Source organism: Harmonia axyridis, chromosome 1 (genome assembly GCF_914767665.1).
Source record: "Harmonia axyridis chromosome 1, icHarAxyr1.1, whole genome shotgun sequence".
Classification (NCBI taxonomy): domain Eukaryota; kingdom Metazoa; phylum Arthropoda; class Insecta; order Coleoptera; family Coccinellidae; genus Harmonia; species Harmonia axyridis.
The window spans coordinates 55,926,469-55,953,755 of NC_059501.1; the positions used below are offsets into that span (position 1 = coordinate 55,926,469).

At 33.3% G+C, this 27,287-nt stretch overlaps 1 protein-coding gene across 1 annotated transcript; it reads left to right on the forward strand.

Annotated features, from left to right (window-relative positions):
- The first annotated feature begins 5,482 nt into the window (after nucleotides 1-5,482).
- On the forward strand, nucleotides 5,483-6,714 carry LOC123670672 (zinc finger protein 512B-like). The gene is made up of 2 exons (XM_045604196.1): nucleotides 5,483-5,605; nucleotides 6,013-6,714. Exons 1-2 carry the CDS (start codon nucleotides 5,594-5,596, stop codon nucleotides 6,571-6,573), a joined length of 573 nt encoding a protein of 190 aa, XP_045460152.1. The 5' UTR covers nucleotides 5,483-5,593; the 3' UTR covers nucleotides 6,574-6,714.
- The last annotated feature ends 20,573 nt before the right edge of the window (nucleotides 6,715-27,287 follow it).

Genomic DNA, 27,287 nt, shown 5'->3' on the forward strand with positions numbered 1-27,287 from the left:
ACCCATGACTTAGGCGTTTAGAAATGGATTGTTGCGTCACTCCCAATGATACTGCCAATTCTTGTTTTGTTTGACACGAGTCTTGATCAGGTAATGCCTCCAATTCTACATCTTCGAAAACCTTCTCTCTTGCTGGTCTTCGACGTCAAAATCACCGTTCTTGAGGCGTTGAAACCAGTTTCGGCACGTTCTTTCATTAATAGCGACCTCACCATAGGTATTTGAGAGTATTCGATGAGCCTCAGCCGCATATTTCTTTACATCAAAGCAGACAATTTAATCCTCCCGCAATTGAGGAGACTTTGGCTCGAAAGCTGACATGTTTGATAGAGAATAACTTTATGATGTAGACACAAATCTACTAATATTTCGATGTAGCTATGTTTACAAATAGTTTGTAAGAAATATCACTGTTGTTGTCTTGAACTGAGCAGTCACGTGGTGGTGTTCCCTCCTAAAGATTTTTTAAATTATTATAAATAATGATTTTCGGTTACAATCCCATTTCCTATGAAATAATTTCCTTGCCAATCAATGCGTTTATCGGTCAGATAATCATTACCTATTTCGGATTGATATCTACTCATCATATTTGAAATAGACAGTAATGATTACGTTCGGACATGCGGGACATAACCAAAGTTGGTAAAAGCTGCTAGAAAAGTCATCTTGAATTTGTTGCCGAATAAATCCAAGGAAAAATATGAAAACGCTAACAAACTATTCAAGAATTATTGATTATTGAAATTATATTGAAGATATCTACATTATAGTCGAATTAGTACATGCTGAAAGCTGCACACAGTACAAAAGAAGATGTTTCAGAATATTCTGAATTACGTGCTTTTTTGAAACGCCAGATGACTATGATGAATCTAATTCGTACAATTCAAGGCAATTATCACGCAATCACTCAATTACATATACTTCATGAATAAGGTATGTTTAGTATCTTAGTTACAGAATATTAAAGCTATTACATACATATTTATGTAGGGTTTACATTTTAACAATAACAATAACAATAGCTTTATTCCCTTAATCCTGTACACAAATATACAAAGAAATGGAAAACTGTCAATTACAGAAAAAAAATTCAAGCTACATCCTAGAATCTATATCACAATAACTCAAAAATTCTGAAATAGAATAAGGTTCTATATTTATAATCAAGTCTGTGAGATTTTTCTTGAATTTCCTAGTATCAACTATGTCTTGTACATTTTTGGGTAGATTATTATAAAATTTAATACACATATACTTGGCGTTTTTTTCAGTTAATGTCATTTTATGTATCGGAAAGTGAAAGGGAATGGTACGTCTTGTGTCAATAATATTTTTGAGATCTTCGAAATAATGAGGACTTGTTTTCACAAAAAGAACGCACTCCAAAACAAACAATCCAAAGAAAGTTAGAATAGATCTTAAAGCAGACTTTTGAAGTACAAACAGTTCACTGCAATCGGAACCACTACCCCAAATCACGATTCCGTACCTGAGTATAAATCAAAATTCGCAAAATAAATGGATCTTAAAAGTTGCTTATCTACCCGTCGAGATAACACCCTTATCATATAAATAGCTTGATTGAGTCTTTTGCATAGATGATGAATATGTTCGCACGAATTCAATTGATTGTCCACATAAACTGCCAAAAATTTAGTGGTTTGTGATATTTCTACTGCGGTATTGCTGAACATTATTGTTTTCGGGGAATTTTCTTTAGATCTATTAGTCCTGAACATGACGCATTCAGTTTTATCAACATTTAGATGGAGCCCGTTCTGACTACACCAAATATTTATTAGATCAAAGGCTGTTTTCGTCTGTCCGATGCAAGTTTTGAGGTCTTTATTTTTAATGAGTGCATTTGAATCGTCAACAAATAAAATATTGATAATTGATTCTATTAGAGTGGATGATATAGATGAATCATTGATATAAAGAAGAAAAGAAGGGGCCTCAAAACACTCCCTTGCGGTACACCTACATTAACCACTTTGGACATGTGGCCTTAGGTGGCCTTATTATAATATTAGGTGTTGCACGAGCAAGTCACCGAAATTAATGATCAAAACTGAATTCAAACGATGTTGTAGATTTTGGATCTTAGCTTTGGTCCAAAATAAAACGATCAATTCAAAATCATTTGTAATAGAATAAACTTACTATATGACACTTATTAACATAAAAGATGTTGCATGACGTCTGAGTAATGTTGAAAATTGCCGCTTTTTCCTTAAATATTCGAATAGAACGTTTGTAGGCAAGTAGTGCGAATAAATAAGTTCGGAAAAATTCAGCCAATTGTTGCATCATTTTTCAAATTTTCCTAATACACAGGACATTGTTTTCGTCGGACATCTGCTACAATTTCGGTCAATGCTAGGACAGATTCAACTGTTTTGAAGGGACATGAAGGTTGGAAGTCTTCAAAGATTGTCGAAGAAAATATTGGGGAATCTTCGAAAAATAGTGGACATAGAATCATCCTTGTCGTGGACTATTCTGATAATATAATGGATATATTTCAAGCGACTTGCGAGAAAGAGAATTATGTTTCAGGTAGAGTTTACCTACGCAACAACTAAGAAATAAAACAAACATAGATACAATAAATATTTCAGATATATTCATATCTAATAATATCTTCTATAAATATATGTTATGAGTTGGTTTTAAGTTTTAAGTGTAAATTTACTATTCAAGGTGTATCCATACAAAAAAACATCAGCGTCTAGCAGGAATAAATTTTGATGGCCTAGGACGGAAAAGCATCTTTTCCTACAAATGCTATGAAAAATAGCGTATTCTTCATAGCTTACTCAATTTCAAAACTATGTATTGCTCATACTGTGGGAAATATTATTTCTCACGGCACTTTGCCCGTACCTCGCTTGGTAGACCAATGAAATTGGGCTTTCGAGTCGTTTATATGGAAACGCAATAAATTAGTACATACTGTCAACGAAGGCCATTTTGATTTGAATCAAGTCCATTACTTGAATTATTGAAATTTCTGCAGTTGTAGAAAAAGTATAGCGTGCAACATGTGGAGAAAGTCCTTTTCTCGCTCGTGTGTTTGCAGCACTCGCCTTTCAGGCTTGTGCCACAAATTTCCATAAGTTCCATAAGTTCATCTAGTCAAAGTTTCTTTGTCTGTAGCATAATAGAAACTTTTATTACTTATACTTATGTAGGGAATCTAATGATGATAATATGATGAAAATCCTGAAATGATCGAGAAAAGTTACGCTTCACCTAAAGCAAAATGAATACGTGAGTATAGTGAACATCGCTTGTGGTGCTAAAGATTTGATTTTTTGCTTGTAAACCGTTAACTTCTCTCGACATTACACTAGCGGCCTAGCCTCATCATATGCTCGAGCCACTAATTTTGAACGCATGTCAAAATTTCCGAATTTGGTAGATAAAAATTTCAACAAATCTTCAGCAGAACGCCCAGAACTTACATCATAAAATCACATGAATTGCTCAACAAGTTGGTCATTTATTACATAATGGAAAATTGTGAATGGCAGCTTATGTCAGTTGTTTCATCAATTTTTCAGGAAAATTTTTTTGAGATTTCTTCAATGTTTGTATTCACAACTAAAGCAACCGTATAGATTAGTTCATTTTGTATGGGTTCAGATGTACCAGGAAAAACTGATCTACTGTTAATATCATTGCAAATGCACGGTCTACAAAATAATTCATTCAAATTTATACTGCCAGTGAGCCAGTGGTACTTTTCAAACCATGTATTTTGAAATACCCGATTTGATTTTACGAATTCACTTATAATCACAAGACATTTACTTAGATCTGGAACAGGTCGCTATACTTTTTTAACTATGTGTAATTTATCCTTATAGGATAATTTCTGGAAGTGGAGTAGCTTAAGCTACTTCACCCCTAATCATGATTTTTTTTTCTTACAATGAAGGCACTATTTTTATTATTAATGACTCGAAAAATGTTGCTGATTTATTGAAAAATTTACAAAATTTACAAAAAAGTACTTCGAATATTTTCATTTACTTTGGTAATTTGAGACAACTCACTCGATGTCGCTAAATGCATTTCGCCTTCTGCTAGTAATTGAGTCGATTAACAAAATGAAAAATCTTATCGAAAAAAGTTCACAGAGGTGCTCTTACAGTTACAAAAACCTGCAATAGGTAAGGCGACAAATTTATAAGATGCCTCACGTGTCTTAGATCCTGGATGGAAAATTATGAAATCAAAAAAGCCTCCATATCGAGAAAGTTAATTTTGTTATTATTTTTAATTTTTTTATGATTTATAGTGATTCAATTTTTGTTTCTATTTCAAAAATGTTTATATTTTCTGTTCTTTTACACAATAAGTATAATAAATAGGGTCCGCGACTAACGAAATCTAAGGTCAAAGGTAACAAAACCCGGACATTTCTTGCAACAATCTCGTTTCCCATAGGTTTTTCTCTATTTGTTGTTATTTTCAATACTGAAGAAAATAAAGTTTCCTTCAACTTTTGTTCCGAAAGTTTTTCTATACGTTGAATCATTTTTGAGATAGAAGGCGAATAGCGCGTGGTTAGAGCACCATTGATTTAAGTTCAACCGGTATTCCCGGACAAAAACACGCTGTATAAAGTTTTTAATTATTGATAAACACATAATTATTAATAATTTAAATTTTGTTAACTTTGACCTTAGATTTCAATAGTCGCGGACCCTATCATATGTATGTATGTATGTATGTATACATCATATGTAGGTTTTGAGACGACTTTTAGGATGTCCAAATACAAGTTTATACGACAGAAAATTTTCGCAATCCCGTGTTTGTGTCACTTTACGTGTCTTAAACCAATTCTTATTAGTGAATACATCAGAATTTATAGACATGAAAAATACTAGGGAATCTTTTTAGTCGCTTCGGGAGTGACAACTAATTCTGACCATTCGGAAAGTTTGTAAAATTTTATTTTTCAAAACCACAATAAATTTCCATTCAATTTTTGAGATGATCCCAATATTCTGATATGAATCCACAAATTATTTCTTCGCAAACTATAGCCAGTGGGAATATAAATATGATATATGATTATGAATGCGTTGTTCTCATCGTTCATTTGTCAACTAATTATCACTAACTCATGTCTCGTAATTTACAGTACCTTATTAACTGATAAACATGAAGATTTAACATAATAAGCTTATTCAATATTTGATTATAAACTTGAGCTAATAATTTCAATCTGTTTTATTATTGAAATGAAATGGAAAATTCGATAATAAAAAAAATCTATGACGCTAATGTCCCTTTCATAGAGCATCAATACCACCATCATGAATCGAAGGTCGTTGGGACAGAAAAAAAATTCAATTAGAAAAAATCTTCCGTTTCGCTATTGAAAATGAGAACGTATCTGCAAGCATTTCAAGAGCGAAAAGATGAACATTTATTTTCCTATTAAAAACGGAATACGGTTACCTTTCACTGGTGAGATAGTTCCACCCATTTCCAACTATATAAGAGCTTGATTCTGCAATTTACTCATCAGTCAACTGTTCACTTTCATCCATTGTCTTAACAAGCCACAATGCGTTTTTGTGTAAGTTGAACATAACGAAGTAAAATTCGTGTTTCGTGTTTTCATCCCGTAGTGTCTGTCTGGATTATTAGTGGAAAATATATATTTGATTTGGTGACCAGTGCTCGAAATTTAAATACTTTTTTCCAATAACGGTTCTTTTTCATTTCTAAATATTTTTATTTATTACTCCGTCGTGTTTGCTTTTTTTCATTTTTTGTCAAATTGAATCTCACTCAGATTTTCATTATATCTTAGCATTTGCACAGAATCATCATTAACCAATATTCTTTGCCACAGTGAATTCAATTATTCTTCATTTGATATATAATTTTTTTTTGATAATTGTAAAAGAGAAACATTTTTAATGAGACTGGATTACCATATGAAATGAATTACTTACCTAATAGTTGCAATTTTTTGATCAGATCGCCGTATGTCTCATGGCATTCGCCATCAATGGATCCTATGCAGGATTTAGCAGCTATGGTGGGGACTCTTCAGGACTAGAAGGAGGTCACGAAGGAGGTGGTTCTTCAGGCGGTGGTTATGACAATAGTGGATATGGGCATGGTGGATATGAGCAGCCCCAAGTGAGCGTAGAACATCACGAAATACCAACCCAAACCATTGAACATACCAAGCCAGTTCCAGTCCATGTAGTGAAGAAAATTGGAGTACCAGTACCACACCCTGTGGGAGTTCCAGTACCTCAGGTCATCAAGGTCCCTGTTCCACAACCTTATCCAGTTCATGTTCCTGTTCCTCATCCCATTGCTATTCCAATCTACAAACTTGTGCCTCAAGAAATCGAGAAGAAAGTCCCTATCACTGTTGAGAAACTAGTTCCTGTATACGTAGACAAGCCATACAAAATTGAAGTTGAAACTCATCATCCTGTACATGTTGCCAAGCCATACCCAGTACATGTACCAGTATACAAACATGTGTACGTATCGTCAAAACATCACGATCACGGCTGGCACTGAGTTTAGGATTTTAATTTAGGCATCTTTTAATTTAAATTAATTTTTCATCATTTCATTACTTCGTCTTCCTCATCATCTTTCATCTGAAATGACTTTCACCTTGTTGTTGTTATTGTTTTCTTAATAAAATTGTTACATAAATTCGATGTTTTATTCTATATTGAATGAATCAGATCTACTCCTATCCACAACTTACATAGGTTATTATTTAAAAATTACATATTCACAGGATAGCAGAGGATATATTCAAAAAATAAAAGGTACTCAGGTCTCTCATAAAAAATCATTTGATAATATGATCTTTTATTATTTATGAATATTCTCATTGAAAAATTTATACATTAACCAACGAAATATTTGGAAACTGATAATTTTAACTAGTACACATCAGTTGATTTTTAATTTTTATTCGATGAGAATATTCGAAAATTACTTGTTCTAACTGAATTTGAGTGATGAAATGAAGAAATTTCATTACAAATTGCAAAAACTCATAAACATAATCAAATTGATCAAGTAAATGGGTCTTATTCCATATGTTATTAAATGATGAGCTAAGGTTCTTTCACCCCTGAAAATTATGAAAAATAATGGCTACTGATAATTTAAATTATTTTCAAATATTTATCTTATTCAATGAACAATCTTTGATACTGAATAGTAGAAAATGCAGTACATTGATATAACTGATTCAGAAAGAAATCTTTCTAGACGATTCTTTTCCAAAAGGTATTTTAGATTGAGAATAAAATTTCTTAGTGCAGGATAATTTTGAACTTCTTTGTATAGAATCATCTTGCATCATTTACTATTCTTATTGAGTTTTTGAGTTATTCCCATTGATTTTAAAAACTGCACTATTCGTTCTTGAAAATATTTCGATATATAAATAGTGGACGGGTAGGTCGCCTGACCTAATGGCTATGGACTTTTATCTTTGGGAAGGATTAAAAACTATAATCTTCCCTATAGACATTAGGTCAGGTGACCTAGACGGCTATTTGTTTAGACATTAAACATGACTTCAGAAAAATATCAAGTAAGCTATATTTTTGGTGATAATTTTCAGCTGTATCGACATATGTAAAAATAAACTGGGTGTCCTATTTGAAAAGAAAATTATAGTGATATTTCATGAAATATAAGTTTGAGGAAAATTCAATTGACGCCATTGAATTCTACGTAAAAAGCTGCTACAAGACATTTTCTACGTAAATGAAAATTTAAAAAAAGCAATATTTCGAAAATGAACATTTCCCAAAAACACCCTGTAACCCTGTAACCATGTAACGGAGATTGCTATGGAGTTGTGGTTTTCGCCAATGAGTTTCTCATGAGAATTGGCACTCAAACACCGACATCAGTTTCCGTCCATTTAGTAGGTATAGAAATAGGACTTCCCATTCAAGTGTCCAATTTGGCCCACCTTGTATAATACATCGGAATGAATTATACATATTTTGAACATCATTTACCGATTTTTTTTATGATTAATCAGAGATTTTGTATTTGTTTATTGCAATTATAATAATTTATTCGATTGACTTGATAACTCATATTCGAAATCTCATTTGCATTGGTTATTATAATAATAATAATATTTATTCACACATGTATAAATATTCGCCATTAAAAATTATATGGCCTGTCAAAAAAAAATATATAACAGAACACTAATATTTAGGTAGACACTACAGTTACACAATATGAAGTATACAAACATATCACAGATATGCAACATTAACTGGCAGAAAAGGTGAGTTCAAAAAACTCAGTCATATTATAAATTGTATCTTCGAGAAGCAAACTTTTTACCCGTCTCGTGAATGCAGGTAGGCTTAATGTTTTTAGATCGCTGGGGAGCTTGTTATAGAGTTTCAGGCATGTATGATTCGGACCTTGTTGTGTTCTCTTTATTCTTGCATATGTGACAGCATAATGATTTTTTCCCCGAGTATTATAATTATGATAGTTTTCATTTCTCGGGAATTTGTTCTGGTGTTGATGAACATATTTAACGCAAGCCAGTATGACGAATGAAGTGATGGTAAGTATTTTTTCCCTCTTAAATATTTCTCTACAGCTGTCTGTGTTCTTCATCTGGTATAAGGTCCTTAGAGCAATCTTCTGTTTTATGAGAACTCTTTGAGCATCTGCACATTGTCCCCAGAGCAATATACCATACGTGGCCACACTATGGAAACTCGAGTAATATGTTGATTTTGCGGTTTTTATGTCGCTTATTTGCCTCATTCGTCTGATTAGGAAGATGGAGGTTGATAATTTTTTACAAAGATTGTCTATATGCTTACTCCAATTCAGTGATGGTTGAAATTCGAGTCCCAAATATAACAGCGATGAATCAGAGGGCTCTCTGTTTGTGAACAAAAGCTTCTGGGTTTTTGTCGAATTCATAAGAAATCCATTGGCTGAAAACCATCTCTGTGCTTCCGTTTCGCTTGTACTTGTTTTTTCTTGAAGTTCAGTTTTATTGCCTGACTTATTCAGAATAACCACATCATCGGCATAACTACAGCACTTGCTACATGTTATATTATAAAATATATCGTTCATGAACAAAATGAAGAGAATTGGGCCCAAAATCGATCCCTGAGGGACACCACATTTTACTTCGAGGGGATCAGATCTGCTTTCATTCCACTTCACTGATTGGAGCCTATTCGTTAAATATGATTGAAAAAGTTTGTGTGCCAATCCTCTAATGCCATAATACTGCATTTTTTCCAGCAGAATTTCGTGACTGACGCTATCGAAGGCTTTACTTAAATCTACGGATGTTACTTCAACTTCTTCCGAGTCATCATATGCTTTCAGCACGGTTTCGAGTACGTCAATCATCGCTGTTATTGTTGACCTACACCTTCTAAAGCCATGTTGTGCGGTGTGAAGTAGGGCTTTATTTTCCAGGAAGTCAACCAGACGTTTCCTCAACGCTATTTCAAACACTTTCGATAATATTGGCAGAACTGAAATAGGTCTATAATTTGATTGTTCTTCAGTATCTCCACCCTTGTGAACAGGTGTCACCACGGCTATCTTGAGTTCCGCTGGAAAAACTCCTTGTTGGAAACAGTCATTTATGATTTTGCATAATGGTGTTTTTATGTTTTGAACTATAGACTTTATTAAGTACATATAGGCAAGATCAGGTAATTTTTTTAACCTTTTTTGAATTTTTCATGGATCTGGTCATTTCATATCCACAGGCAATATGCCATAAAAATTGTATTCTGCAGATTTGAATTTTACACGACACCAATATGTCGAACACCGAATATACATTGAAAATTTCAAGTTCATAGTTCTTTCGGGAGTTATAGTTTTTACGGTCGGACGGACGGACATAATCGAATAATTTGAGGATGGATTCGGCATCAGTGAGACCATTTCCGATCTAAAATTCTAAAACTACAAACACTGTGACGACTGACAGAGTTTCTTAACAGAGATAATAATAATAATAATAATAGTAATTTATTTCAAACAGCCACATTTACAACAACTGTACAGTGGGTTGAAAAACGTCATAAAAAACTTAACTAAATAAGCACCTAAAAATTAACAATTGAAGTTTAAATATTCCTCTAAATTATAGGGTTCAAAACCAACAAGAAAATTAAATATCTGTCTCTTAAAAACTTTCAAACAATCTATAATTCTCATCTGCACAGGCAGCTTATTGAAAAATTTCAAACTTGCATAATATGGCCCTTTTTCATATCTACTTAACCTATGTATAGGGGTGAATACAAATTGACATTACGGGTACTGTACGAATGACTTGATGCAGATGTTGAAAATTTTTGTTTATACTTGAACATAAAAATTAGACACTCATATATATAAATAGCATATACTGTTAATAAACAATTATTTCTAAAAATTCCTCTACACGATTCCCTTGAATTTATGTTGTAAATTATACGCAAAACCTGCTTCTGAACTACAAATATCCTATCTACATCATGATTTCTTCCACCACCCCAAAACAATATACCGAATCTAAGTTTTCCAACAAAACAAGAAAAATAAACAGCTCTCAGCGATTTCAAGGATATAGTAATTTACGTAACAAGTCCGGAAAATAGGGTTTTTTTGGACGAATAGACAAAATTCCAGGACGAGCGTAAGCGAGTCCTGGAAGTCTGTGAGTCCAAAAAAACCATTTTCGGGCGTGTTGCGTACAATATTTTTTCGGCAACCATGTAAAATAACACTATCGCTGCTGCTTTCCATATTTTATTACGATTGCGATCAAAGAACATGCAAATTTTTGACAACTAATTTCATATGAACTGTCAGCCGTTATCTGGGTTGTTATGGATTCTATGATTCTTTTCCGGCCTAGTCCGGGAAGTACGTACTTTCCGGACTAGGCCGGGAAATGCTACTTTCTCAGAGAAAAAGCGTCCGGGAAGTAGCACTTCCCGGACGGTTGCCGAAAAAATATTTTTTTGATGTTCTTATGCTATAATTCACGCTATTCAGTTTTTTCCTGAGTTCATCAATATGTGATTCCCAATTCAAATATCTATCGACTATCACACCCAAAAATTTGGTGTTATCTTGAATATCTTCTTCCTGATCATTGATACTGATTTTCCTGTGGTTCATATTCTTGTTGATACTGAATAATATATATTTTGTTTTATTTTTGTTGATTACAAGTTGATTCTGCTGCATCCAGGTAAATACCTTATTCAAAGCATTTATTTTCAACTCATCGAAGTTGTTTGCAGTTATCAATATATAAGTGTCATCAGCATAATTCACTATTCTTTGTCCACTACCATCCAGTACATTGCAAAGGTCGTTGATGAAAATGCAAAACAGCAGAGGACCCAATATACTGCCCTGAGGAATTCCTAGTGAAACCTGGCCCACTTTCGACCTCACAATACAGCCATCTTTCCTGTTAACAACTTGTTGCGACCGATTATCAAGATAAGAAGCTATCCACCTATTTTCAAGTCCTTTTATTCCGTAACGGTCTAATTTTTTCAGTAAAAATTCATGATTGATACAATCATAGGCTTTTGAAAGGTTCAAAAACATTCCAAGAGCCATTTCATGATTTTCATGTGCATTCAATACATTATTTACATATTCAAATATATAGAACGATAATGTAACGAGCGCTCAAAAATAAAAATTCCTAAGTAATATTAAACCGATAAATTGCGCTATTAATTCCTTTCGATATGAATGCAATGATTTGCGTTCAAGTCCGGTTCCTCTCCATTACTTACATCAATCGGATCAGAGACGTTAATCAAGTTACTTTCATAGATAAATTGATATACCTCATGAAATAGTTGAGAGAGGTGAAAGCAGCTTCTCAATGAACTGATCGATAAAAGTGAAACCGGAAGAGACAATGTATCAATTTTTATGGGCAAATTATTCTACAAGATTCTGTAAAATTAATAATACTAGTTCTGTCCACGTTCATGGATCATGGTCAATGACTTTGAACAGGTCAGGACTCAAACAAGAATTATTCGTCAGCTATCTTATCCATTCTGTTTTGATATTTATTTTTCAGTAGTTGTAGTACTTGTACTACCTATAGCTGAAACTTTCTGTAGTAGGTGATTGTAGTCAATCCTTCTTGACATACAGAGTGGTCCAACGAAAATTAACACCTCGATTTTCCACTTTAAAACTAAAATGTGGAAAATCACTTGGACCCGTCAATTTCTGATTCGAGGAGCAACAAATTTTTCGCTTTTTTTATCTCCCTTCCTTCAACCCCCTAACGGGGGTGAGCACAACCCCTTGATTCTGAATAGGGATCAGGGGTGTTGTGATAAATAATTTTGAGGACCTGACTCTAAAATTCCTATTCAAAATATCCATCGATAATGAAATAGCAGCGAAAATTGTGTAAGAGGCAATGTGGAATTTATCTGGAGAATATTAATTATCTGACATGTGTCGGATATGAATAATATACTTTTTTGGATAAGAAATCAATACTTTTTAGGACAAAAAACTAACAACATAACTACTGAACACCTTTGAAATGTTTCGAAAGTATTTAGTAGATATGTTGTTAATTTTTTGTCAAAAAAAGTATTAATTTCTTGCCCAAAAAAGTAGACGGACCATAATTTTGGATTACTTTAGTATTCAGTATATCGTGAATTTTTAAGAACTTCACAAGTGTGTCAAAGCGATTGTAAATTCGTAGTAGAATTAAAATAATGAAATGAAAGGGTGGAAATGGTAAAATTATTTTTTAGAAATAACGACTCTGCGGGAATAATAATGTCTTTATTCAACGAACGACATCCTGGAAAAAATGTATCTGCTGCTTACGTTGTGCCAATGGTTGCCAAATTTGACGCTACTGGTTCAGTCGGAAACAAAAAGAGGGTGCACGAAAGAGACGAAACAAGGGACGTGGCTGTCTTAGGTCATGTAGCAATGGATATGACCTTGAGAACTTGAAAATTGTCCGTTGTGTCTGGTGTTTCATGCACAACAATCATGAAAATCCTGAAACAACATAAACTAATCACAAAAATAGATACATTATTTTACCTGTAATTTTGTTATTGATGGAAATTTTGAAGTCAAATTTCAGAATCAGATAGTACTCGATCAGATCTTCAAAATGAGGTATCGTAACACCCTTCATCCCTATTCAAACTCATGGAGTTGTACTCACCCTCGTTAGGGGGATGAAGTTATGGGGATGCGAAGAGCGGAAAAGTTGTTCTCCCTAGAATCAAAAATTGACAGGTCCGAACGATTTTCCACATTTTCATTTTAAAGTCGGAAAATCGAGGTGTTAAATTTTCGTTGAACCACACTACCTATATTCCGATTTTTTAAACTGAAACTGCCAAGAGCTAAAATTTTCGCATTAAGGCCAATGCAGTGAATCGGCTGTCAGAAACAAATACTAATCAGTGTAACAGTACATTCGAAATAGGTCGATAATTGTCTTACTCTGTTTGGCCAGCAACATTTTGAATTCATAAGATATTGCTTAGGAGTCAACCAAAAAAAGAGGAAGCTGTGTGATCAATCACTTTTTGGTATCGGAATCCAAAATTTTGCCCGCAAAATGCATTTTAGACTATTCTGAACGATTTGATTTCGTGTCTGCCTGTCACTAGTGTATCCATATACCTTTGTAGCAGTTTTCATTTCTTATCCGATTTTAATGAGAATGATAATGAATTGGTTTAGGCTGAAGATGATACTATAAGAATTTCAGCTTTTCCGGAGTTCGATTTTGGTGAAATTTAGCATTGTCATTCGGTTCAAGACATAAATAAATAGTTCTGTAAGCATATAAGACAGCATAGTGCCATACCCGTTCACTGTGTTTCTATATTCATTTATGTTTCATAATAATGTTAATTATCATTATACGATGACTGGGATGCATAAATACCAAAAATTATAGGGTTAATATAAAATCTTTTCCATAATGAAAAATACTTTATTACCTATAATACCTTATAGGAAATATTCCAGATTCTCCATACTCCATAATTATTCTCGATTATCAAACTTGGTGGCTAATTATATGTATGTAGTACTGATTGTGTGACATAATAAGAGAGATTTAAATAGTTACGTAGAGATAGTTGAGATGAAACAATTACTCTTATTGTTTGCAGAATGTCGTATGTCTATGGATAGATTAATTCATCTCTCAATTTGAGGCAAAACGTGATATCTCATGTACTTCCGCTACTTTCTTCTGCTCATACTTGATGGTTGAGCACTCACAAGTCATCAATCAGATGCATTGGATACACATAATATTGGAAAACTTATGTGCAAGTTGCATCACTTATCATTATTATAGTGATTTGATTTATCTGGATTAATACTTTAACAGAAATGCTGTAGGATTCAACATTCAGGTGCTCGATGTAAGATCATTGTTTGACCTCTAGGGAAAAATATCAAATAGCATGATGTCATGCTGCTTGTTGTAGATTGATGATTGGAGCGTTTGATTGGGTATCACTATAAAGATTTATGACCCTGGTTTATATGTCTCTGCTGTGAAAAACCAGATTTATTCAAGTCACTTTTTGAAGACCAAACACGGAATATTTACGTACATATTAGGACACAGGGAGTGATCTGAAATTATTAAGCCATAATGCATTCCACAGGAATTAATTTTGAGACCATTGTTGTTAAAGGGTTGTTGATGCTGCAGAGGTGATTGGTAGTGACTGCATACATGTTGAAAATATGAAACCGTGCTGATTTTATTACATGATACTCACCAGTCTCAAAATCATCTTTCCTCGGGATCTAAAAAATTCTGCTAAAAACATTATCTTCCTATCTACTTTGTTTTGAGGTGGGAGCATCATACTTGCAACGCCTTTATGGGAACAACTTATTGCCTTGAGATTGAAATACTTAGATATTTATTGAAAATATAACTCAGGAATTTGATTGGTATCAATGAATACTGGTAAATTTTCGTATTGAAAGTATTCTAGAGCCCAGTATTTGTAGGTCAGGTTCTGGAGAATGTTTGAATTTTCATTATTTTGCACATATAGTAATTGTTCATTCAATTAGTTAACCAGTTCGCCAAAGATCTGACTTGTGAGTAGATTTAACTTGTGAGTAGGTACATAGATCTATATTGCTCGTATATCCACATTGTCTATAGATCCACAATGCGGGTAGATCCACATTGCCGGTAGATCCACATTGCCCATAGATCCACATTGCCAGTATATCCACATTTCTTCAATCCAGTGCCTATAATCTGAAATTCCAGTTTTCGAATATGCTCATTTCTCCAGAAACGTCTAATAAGTAATCGATAATCATCTATAATTTTCGAGTTTCAGCAGGGAATGGTCTCAAACGATAAGGTTCGAGTCACTTGTTACGAATCAGTCCTCATATTCAGTTTTATCTGTCCGGCTAAAAGGATATCGAGAAACATGAACCTTATATTTCAGTAAAAACATATCCGACCAAGATCAAATTTTACGTAATTATATAAAATAGTAATTCCAAGCTTTGTGAAAAATTTCGTCTTAATAGCAGCATTATATAATCATAGAGAGGACAAGCAGAATATCGAAAATAATTAGGGAAGCACTGACATGAAGTCAGAAGTTCCGTCATCCAGCGTCAATTGTTCTATTGAAGGAATTCAACTGAATTATGTTAAATCCGGCTCTGAATAAAATTGTGCCATCTTCATAGCCTCAGAGAATTGGCCAATATTGGTATAAATCGATCAAGTATCATCTCGGAATATTTAAGTATTCAAATTTAGATTTCTCTTTCTTCATATAAAAGGTTCTCTTCGATGATGAGAAAAGATTACTCAATTAGCCTACTTCCGATATAGTGGCCGTTTTGTTTGAACCGTTCATTTGAAATTTCAAATTAGTGACCTTTAGTGAATTTTAGGCAATAAATTATGAATGACTGCTTTTATTCATTATTTAATTATTAAGACTTCTTGCTTCCGGGTCCACAGAAGGAAAGCTTTGTGATTATTTTTGGATGAAAAAATGTTGCTTTCTGTTTTCGAATTCAAAAATGTATTTCAGATCTTTTTGAGCAGCTTTGGATTCGTTGACCTGTGTGTCTGAAAATACATGTAACTGCTTTAACTGCTACAATTCGCTAGTGAAATCAAGGGTACCTTTTTGTAATCTAATACAGGTTTACGAATAGTTCATGGAAAAAAACCAAATATATCAAGAAATAGAATTTCAATCTTTTCAGTCCAACAATTTGTATCAATTTCTTTAGTCGTTCTTTAGTTTTGACGGGACGGCAGAAACGCTAAAGTGGACCCTGTGATCTTGCTTCTTTTTCAAAATTCCATCTAACATGCAATTTTAGGGAGTATAGTACGATTTGCGCAAGGTCAATGTGGGATTCCTGCGACTTCAATACCCCGCGCTATACCAGCTTTATTGTGATGAAATTTGATTAGGTTGGGTCATATTTAATATTCAATATTAATATTGAGGGTGTAATTCGTTGAACTTTATTGTCGATGACAATAGATGTTTCAAATCTCCATGTCTCCAAATATAACTGGCTAATTATCGTGATTCATTTTCTTGATATGTGGTTGAAGTGTTAATATAGTATTCTGCTATTATCTTTTCATTTCTATTTTTTTTTGTTCTTCGAACTCTCTCGGTCACAGCAGTCAATTTTCAAACTCCTAGGAGTTTTAAATTTGTAAGTCCTTCGTGCTGAGTATGCTAAGAAGGTTGTTGAAGAACGCCTAAAACTATGATCTGCATAAAGTTCCGGATTAGGTAGTCTTAATCTTAAATAAGCTGCTATATAAGTTGCAATTTTACAATTTTAGTGATACCAACATACTGAGTTGTGCATTTTTTTTATCATTGAAAAACGTGATTGAAGTGTTTTCTATTTTATTTAGATCGGCAAAGTACACAGTACAGAGATCGTCTCCGTAGAATTGAAATATTCTAGTTTCAAGAAAAATCAATTATTTCGGTTTTCTTCTTTCAAATCAGAATTAATCAAAACGTGCTAATCGTGATATCAGTCCACTGCTGATCCTTTCGTGAAATGAAAATAATCAATTACTACTTGTGGTTAAGGAAAATTCAGTATTTACTTCAAAAACCGATGAAGAATTTCATTCTGGTTCTGCTCGATTTTTTGAGATTATTGCATAGTTAAGTTATAAATTCATATGCACATATAAAAAATACTTTTCTCCAATTCTGTGGTTATTCCGTTCATTCTTCCACATCTTGTAGAACAAAATCGTGCGAGAATATATCAGAAACGCACAGTTTTCATGGTTATATTTTATTATTCTATGTTGGTATTCCGAACTATCCGCCACGGCTTTATCTGTCAATTCATCAATTTGCCTTAAAGAAATCCGTTCTGCCAACCAACATTTTTCAATGCAAAAATCACAAAATTATATTTATGGAAATATTTCATTAATTTCAATGAAAATGCAATGAATTAGAGAAAATAATGTATAATACTCGTACAGAAGGCTCATTCTACCACTCGTTCATTCCAAAACTCGCCACTTCGTGGCTCGTTTTTGAATTTTGAACTCGTGGAAGAATACCAATGCCTTCTGCACTTGTATTATAAATAACTATTCTCTAATTCTGTGGTTATTCCGTTCATTCTTCCACATCTTGTAGAACAAAATCGTGCGAGAATATGTCAGAAACGCACAGTTTTCATGGTTATATTTTATTATTCTATGTTGGCACTCCGAACTTTCCGCTACGGCTTTATCTGTCAATTCATCAAATTGCCTTAAAGAAATCAGTTCGGCCAACCAACATTTTTCAATGCAAAAATCACAAAATTATATTTATGGAAATATTTCATTAATTTCAATGAAAATGCAATGAATTAGAGAAAATAATGTATAATACTCGTACAGAAGGCTCATTCTACCACTCGTTCATTCAAAAACTCGCCACTTCGTGGCTCCTTTTTGAATTTTGAACTCGTGGAAGAATATCAATGCCTTCTGCACTTGTATTATAAATAACTATTTTCAAATAAATTTTGTCTTGAATTATCTTCTGCATGATTCCCTTTATTTTCTGCACAATGAAAAATTTATTTTAGAGTTGTTGGAAGAAATTTTTATTTGTGATTAGGATGTTGCCGAGACGTCCGCGCTGAAAAATTTTAACATCTTTCATTTATATTTTTTTATAATTTTTTTGCATCATTTTGTTTCTGATATTACACCAAATTTCGCTATTTTTACTTGATTTTAATTTTTTATTTTGATTTTTGCAATGAAAATAAAAATGATAACATATAGATGTATCACAAGCGCATTCTTCCCATTTGAAAAATTGGATGTTATATCTGTCTTTCGGAGGGAGTTGAAGATAGAATTCGCATTTTTACGAAGAAGAATGAAGAATTTAAAATTTAAAGTGGATGTGTTTCGGGATTTTCCATAAATATGTTCAGTGACTAAGATATTATATGTATACTAGTTATTCAACAATATAACCACAAAAATAATGTTGTTAACTTCAATCTAAGCAATTCAAACAACAATATATTACCTACTAATTTGAATCCCTAAACTGTCGACCTATCTTCTGTATTATTTTGGTCCTTTGATGATTTGATATGAAATAATCATAAAATGAAATGAATAAATTATTGACTAGTTAACTATATCGTGTGTTGTAGATTAATATTGTAATATACCTAACAATCAAGTGATGCAAAATGGTGAAGGTTCCGGTTTATTCCAGCAAAACATTTAAAACTTCTCTTTAACGGGTAGAAGAAGCAACAACTCAATTTGTAATTGAAATTTAGCTATCTTTTTCATCAGTTTGTTATCATTATTTATCAGGAGCTCCGTTTCTATGCTGCTCTTTGAAAAGACAACTGTTGGATCGACTTTAATATATCATCTACTTTTGAAACCTATTGCTAAGACAATAGTTAATCGTTCTAATCTAAAAGTTTTATAAATGATCCTAAATAAAAACATCTGAATCACTCAAAATAAAAAGGGCTATAATAAAGGATCTTCTTTTCCTTTACGCAGTGTATAAGTCATTCGCAATGTAGCTTATTGTTTAAAGGTTATTATGTGGAATCCCAAAACAATAGGTTCTTGTAAGAGGAAGAATATGTCAATATTTTCCCAGAGGAGGGAACACCAAAAAAAAAAGTGCGATAATGAATGATCAGTAAAAGTTAGAATACAATAACTCCAATTTTTGTCGAGAAGTACAGGTGATCCAAATTCGATGCTCACTGAAAGCATCTCGAAAACTATAAGACTTAGAGAAAAAATATTAAAGGACCCCCAATCATTCTTTTCGAAATGATAAGATATCAGAAAGCGGATCATAGAGATATCATGATTTGTTCTCGAGTTACAGGACGTTTAAGAAAAATTACAAATATTTCGCAATATATTGACTTCTGTTATTTCAGTAATTTTTATAGATTATATAATACTCTTCAGAGTTTTATAGAAATTAATTATCGATTTAGAGATGTAGAGGAGAGTTGGTGTTTTTCAGAAGGGCACCCCATATTTTTCAACGCAGTTTTTTATAGCAGATTAACGAAAAGCATCCCGTTATCGGTTTTTGAGAAATACATATAATCCGTTTCAAAGATATTGAGTTTTTCTACTTCATTTTTGAAATGAGACAACCTATTATACAAATATTTTTCATTTTTCCTAAATTAATTTTGAGATTCAAATAATTTGTGTATATTGCATAACTTCTATCAAGTCACATGATGGGTGTCCCATTGAATTACAAATTAATTATCGTTTCAGAGATAAAGAGGAGAGTTGGTGTTTTTTGTACGGGACACCCTATAAATGATATTCAGAACGAGTACTCGACAGATCAACCATATTTTCATATGGTTTTAAAGATACAACATCTAATGTCTCAATTGTTAGGTTGGTATAAAGCATTTAATTTTTTCCAGAATTTCTATATTTGGTCGCTGAATCTGTATCTGAGCTGAATTATAATATAGTCAAGGATCAGCATTGCCACCGATATTCTAAAATGAGTTTGATAATTTTCAGTGGAGTAGCTACCTCTATGATGTTGGCGAGGAGAGAGTCTCAATAAATGAATTTCTCACCAACAGCAGGTATTCATTCAGGTTTTTGCTGTTTTGAAAATCTTGAAAAGCTCAAGATCGATTTTTCTCCTTTTCAGTGTGTTACAACGGGAAGACTGAATCAATTTGCAGACAGAAATTGTGGCTGGCAATAAGTTAGCCAATAAACAAAGGTACACTACAAATTCACAAGCAATCATGAACTTAAATAACCATGATCTTTAGGATGTCTAGAATTTCAACAATAAAAAGTGTTTCTCCACCTATGACACACCTTTAAAGAGACCAGCCTTCTTGGATTTTAATGGTATGGATCCTTTTTCACTTGATTACCGCATCGTTTCTCATGGCACTTACGTCGTTTTTCTGTAAGGTTGTTTTGAGATTATATCAAAAGTGGATCAACTTTTTATAGAACAAATGAAAATATTGAAATGATGCCATTGATTGGTCAATGATTTGTATAGCTCCACCTTAATAAGGAAAAGAGAAAAGGGACTCACGCCTAGACAAGTCGCCAGAATTATCTCAAAAAAATGTAATCATTGAACACACCAGTATTTTAGACATCTTAATGGTAATATAGGACGATTTTCTCTGTATTTTCAAGGAAATCAGATGACAGTACCGAAGTACGTCCACAAAAACATATAATTAGAGATGGCGCAACCTTCTCTTGAAACGCGATTGAGATTACGTAATGCTGCTTTCAGAACCATTCATGAACAGTTCGAATATACGAAGCGACATGTCAACTAGTGTTCAAAAAAGAAGGTTCGGTCCTGCATCTCCTATTCGAGTTCATCATTCGCAGTTATGCTCGAACTAACATTAACCCGAGAATCTCAGACGGTCACTACAATGTGAAAGTTGATGTCATTGCATGAAAGTACCCATGAGTTCTTAATTGTAACGAACCAAACAGCTCATATAATCGTTACCGTCTTCGAAATGAAGAGAGCGCGCGGATTGTAAATTATTTTGCGCAGGCAAATTGGTAGCCGGATACCGGAATGTACTCGCATTATCATAATAAATTTCGTTCTGAACTTTCAGTATTTAAATGCTGACAAGTCCCTTTGAATTACTGCCTGCGATATTTCATTTTTGCGGTGTGCTTCCGCTCTATGGGCGCCCACTCAAGTAGACGACAGTTATGTCCTAATCAGGGAAGAGGGAATGCTGTGACGGCCTTTCAATTTTTTTAAAAGGAATTGTGAGCTATTAATATTAAGTTGATATTTTTTCTGAGCTGTGCGTTCATTAGAGTTTTATACATATGATGAAAAAATGACAGTGTCACATGAAAATATTTTTTTGGGGAAACAAACTTATAAAATAATGATTGTTTGAAATTATCGTTTTCTCCTTGGGTCATTCTATGCAAACATCATTTTGAGTTGTATGAATTGAAAAAAAAAAACAAATATTTAAATATATTGATGATAAAATTTAGATAAATTGTTTCCATTGTCTTGATGCGAAATAAAGATAGGATCAGTCAAGTTTTTGTAATATAGTGAGATTTTTCGGAAATATAAAAATTGATTCGAGAGGATTTCAGAGTTTTGACGCCATTGTCTTCTTTTAAAACGTTTTTCCCTTTTTCTCAGTTCATAAACAGGTCTGGAAATGTTGTGTTCCTTTTTCTATTAATATTGATACCATTCCTTTTGTCTTAGTTTTTCTCTTCCATCTGGATCCGCCTTCAATCTCTCATACTTTTTTTTTTCAGCTTCCCTTTTCTGCTTTAATTTTTTTTTCCTTGACAACGGCGTATTATCCTAAAATTGAATTTCATTTCCTTCAATGAACTGATATGATGCTTTTAAGCTTCAAAATTCCGTCGGAATGACGCCAGAGAAATGACGATTTTGAATGAAATATTCGATAAATCCGACCCTTCTTAATATTTTAACCTAGTTTCTTTCAGGATTGTTCTTGAATTACTTATAATAGGATATCATTCATCAGAACGAAAAAACAAATATAATTTTACGGAATTCACTTACCAGAGAAATGACTTTTTGATAACAAAAGGCCAAATTAACAATGGTACAAGAAACAGGTTAAAAAAAAAAAATAATACTGCACATGCTAATCTTAAAATGCAAAATGTCTACTTCTGAAACGTTAAACGTTATAGCTTCATCTATTATGTCGTTTATGTAATTTTCTAGTAGGGTCAAAGGAAAGACTAACTAGGACGGTTACATGATAAATTGGTGAATTTTTCCAAAAATAATTTTTTTTTAAATAAATTGGTAATATCCACAAATTCTATTATTTATTCAAATCCTTATGGGGAGTATTTCTATTATTTTAATATTTCAATAGTCTAAAATAATCAATTCAATTCGAAATCTCAGTGCGGTTACAAGCCAGGAATGACTTTCTGGAAGAAAAATACGAAATAAATTTGTAATATAATATCATTTTTTATTATTTTGTTGTTCAAACCCTAAACAGTTTCCAGTGTATCCTTCTTATTCCATAGTCGTAATCATGGTAAAATAGATACCAATAAATAAATCTGCAGTTACTGGTAAAATTATAGTTAACGTAGAATGACCCGTCTGTACAAGGTGTTTCAAAAGAAGGTGACTCCAGATGAAGTCACCTTCTTCAATTATATTTTAGTTTTCTACCTATTCTAGAGATCTAGAATAGGTAGAAAACTGAAAATAATTGGCATTTGCTTAATTTCCTGTCTTCTACATCTTTTTCTTCCTCTTCCATTTAGGTCGTTACCTGTTCTTCTTAACAGCGTCTCTGTTGAAGAGGAGACCCAGCTTTCCAACCATCTTTTATTTGGTCTTCCCACGTCTATTTATCCGATTGTTTTTCGATCTCGAGCTATTCTTATGAGTCTCTCTCTTCCGGCTCTACTGACATGGTCATTTCATTATCTGCGTCTTTTCCTCACGAGTTTCTTGATATCCACTACTCCGCATCTCTTGCTGTTTATAATATTCAATATGCTCTCTCAATTGTGAGGCTCTAGCCTATCCTGATGATCTGAAGCTGTTCATGAGAATACATGGAATTAATGACTAATTACTTCTTCAGTCAAGTTTGGAATTGGTTCGGGGTTGGTGCTTGCGGAATGGACTTATTTAAAATTTGAAGAAGTGTTTTAAAAGAACTTTCACTAGGAAGGCGCAGCCGCTAGTTTTCGATTATCAAATTTTCGTAATGCATATTCAAGGCGTTAAAAGAAAATCAAATTGCCCGAAACCATTGGCAATGGAAAATTGTCTTCCAACAGGAGCTGAAGATGCTGGCGTCTACAAAAAATTCTTGAATATTGATGAAAGAAATAAAACACTTGGCTATTTTTCCAATTCATTTTTCTAGGAATTCCGAATTCTTGGAAAAATGCTACCCTCCAATATTTGCCGCCCCTCTTGAGTGGGCCCTGTGGCTTCAAGTCCTTTTGCTGAGTTTCGATTTATTGAAACACTTAAACATTTTGTTTTTTTTTTCTTTAAGATAATTGAGTAGAACAACAGAATGGTGCAGATGAACTATTATTTTAAATTTGAATGCGGCCACGCCCAACTCTAGTTAATTTGTTAACTGTTAAATTAAATTAAATAAATTTATTCAATACATTGTGTGAAATAACTACTAATAAAGTCACATTGGCGAATGCTTCAGTCTCTCGGCGCTCGAGGAATACCTTTATTTAGTCTAAGCGCGAAGGAGATTACAGAAATATATGCCGTGCGACGCGTGTATATCAAGTAGCTTGATATCAAGCCAAGCAGTAAATATCTAAAATCAAGTCAAGTCAAGCTCAAGTATGTAATTTTCACGAGCTTGATTTTCAAGTCAAAGAGTTGGTTAAAATGTCGAGCTACTTGGCTTGATGAATCCCTACATGTGCACTAAAAACTTTCAACTGGATCTTCGATTTCATCTTCATCGATGTCATGACTTGGCCTGTAATTTATCCATAGTTAATGGTTTGTTCGTCTTCTGAAGAGTGACGATTTGAAGATTTATTCACTCTATCTCAGTTCATTCACTATAATTGTTTACATTCGTTACAATTAGACAATAATAACAAATTTTTCTCTTTGAGTACCTAGGTGTGTAACACCTGTATGTGCCGTATGCTGTATTTATGTGAAGCATAAAAGAGTCGCCTTATTTCTAAAGATGTCAATTTCCAGGATATCTCGTGCCATTTTATACTGAAGGAGCCAATTCGATCTGATAGACACCCAGGGTCAGCTCTCCACTCCAAGACCAGAATGTTATGATCAGATTTTATTCTTAAGGCCATAAAGCTCTACAAAACATACTATAACATTTGAAAGTAACCGGTAACAATTTTTCATTCATTCAGATGCCTAATCCTTTGCAATACTCCTATCAGTCACGCTACTCAAAACAAACAGTACCAACAATTAAACCATTAAACCTTAATCGAAAAATCGCAGGAAGATTTCAATCCTATCTACATAGCAGCACAATACCAATAGTAACGATGAATAAAAAAAAACGCATCTCATCGGATATAGGGTGGCTGGTTAATACAAACGTAATCGGGGTTTAGAGAGATGAACAATTAGTTAAAGTGCATTAGAAAGCCTCATGTGTGAGGACTGTGCCTCTCGTTCTCGGAGCCCGCAGAGGCCCTGTTGCCAGATGGGACTAATTAGGAACTTAAGCCGCCTCTTCTCGGCGCTCCAGTTTCGAATGGTTTCGTGTTACGGGGTCAGAAGAAAAGTTGGGGTCGGCTGAGTCCCCCGGCGAGTTTCAAGGGGGTGAGAGGGGGGGTGGACGTTATGGAGTGAAGTTCGGATACGGAGAGATGAATATTTAACTTTGAATGATATATATCATCTGCGACGTGGAACATGTATGCGAAAAATAATATGACGCTGTAGAATGCGAGGGGGTGGCTGTTATTTATGCTTTTCAATAATTGTGTTTGTTCGGAGGGTTTTATTTCAATTTCGGTTCATCGCGTTTTGTTCAATGGTTTAAATGTTGGAGTTGTTTTCGCCACGATTGCTATAGAATATGGTACTTTTTATTTCGAATTTGATGACATGTTAGTATTTCATAATATGAAATTAGCAAATACTTTGATTCCTTCAATAACTGGCTCTTAGAGAGAGTAGAGATTGACTTGATATTCAACCGACGGACTTAAAATTAAAGCTACTTGATTTGGTTTGAAATCAAGCCAGGCATTACTTTTTTAAGTCAAGTATTTATTTATCAAGTTCTTGAAAAATCAAGTACATTCTATCAAGCTTCTTGACTTTTAGCAGTTTATTTGTGTAGTCTGCATATCGATAAAAAAATGATGAGATGAGAGGGAACCTTGCAGAAAACACTTCTCTCTATTTCAGTATCGTAATGAGTTCATTACAGTACTAAAAACCGTGCTGTAATGAACTCATTACAATATTGTTTTCAGTTATATCAACACAAATCAATGGTCAATATAATATAATTTGGATAAAGTGAAATAATTTGCAACATTGAATTTCTTCTAATTCTGGTGGTGTCAAATCGATTTCGTCAAAAATAATTCACGATTTTAATGCGTAACTATAAATAATTTCAAAATTCAAAACGTACGATTCAAATTCAGATTCCGTGATACGTCAATTTTCTTAACAGTCACACCAATTGCCAAGATACAATGTAAAGGTCATTAGGATTATAATCTAAATTTTTCATTGAATTTCGACAATTTTTCATAAAACTTGACTGAAATAGAGAAAATATCGTCTAATATTCGTTGCAGAAGGCACTTCCAAAACTCTTGCGTACGAATTTCGCATTTGTATTGGAATACAGGTCCATTCTGCAACTGCAAACCAAAAATATCAACTATTTTAAAATGGAAACACAAATAAAATCACAATAAAGTATTATAAAATATAAAAAAATTTAGTTTCTTCATATTGAAAAACCACCGAGCACTATTTGATTACATCATTTCCCATCTAGCAGGATCTAGACACATGAGAGATTTTATGGATTTTTCGCCTTACTTTTGCTGGTTTTTGTAACAGAGCAGCCCTGGAAAATTAATTTTCAACAGGAGCTGAAGATGCTGGCATTGATAAAAAATCTTCGGCTATTTTAGCCAAGTTTTAAAAAACGTTTTCGTGCCTCTTCCACCATTCTAAAATATATTCAGAAATGTCAGCAGGTGGTTCAGTCGGGAGTTTGTCTATTTCATAACGCCATTTCATTCGCTCGATATACAGGGGGATTCTTCGAATAAACTTAGGAAATCGATGTCAAACTCATCTATTTATTCTTTGAATATGATTATTTTGTCTAAGCGCCCACGAGCTTGCAGAAATATATGCCATGTTACTCATGCATATCAAACTCAAGTAATATCAAATAGCTTGATATCAAGTTAAGCAATAAATATCTCAAATCAAGTTCTCACGAACTTGGCTACATAATTTTTCAAGTAATGGTACCAACCGAATTTCGTGAAGTTATCTCCTGAAGCAAATGAGTTATACAGAAAAAAGGAAAATCTCCATTTTTAGTTTTTTCGAAATATTTCGGGAACCATTGGAGATATTTTGGATTTATTTACACCAACACACAACTTTTTTGTAATGTAAGGTACCCTGTATTTCTAACGGTTTTCGATATCCCTGGAGTGCCGCTCTAAAAAGTTCTAACCCAGTATATTTTAAGTTTACGGACAAAGTTCACCTAGTGAACTTCATTTTGTCTGTTGCATAATAATTATAATAACACTTTTTTTATTACTTATATAATAGGTACTCAATAGATGATAACATGATGAACATTCTGAAAGGGTTGATCATTCGATATAGGTAGTGAAAATTGATTTTATTCTCTAGAATAAACTGCTTCAACTTCTTAGAAAATAATTTTTAGTTTTTGATATTTTTAAAATCTTGTGGAATACAGACAAAACTTTTCATCTGTTATTCGCCATTTTATAAGAGTCCGTCTTGAAATGGCGGAATCGCCTGTGGGCGCATATTTTCATATACCCATTTTGAGCTCTCGTTCATTCATTCGACAATTGCATGGTTGAAGAACATAGAACTACACATATAGGT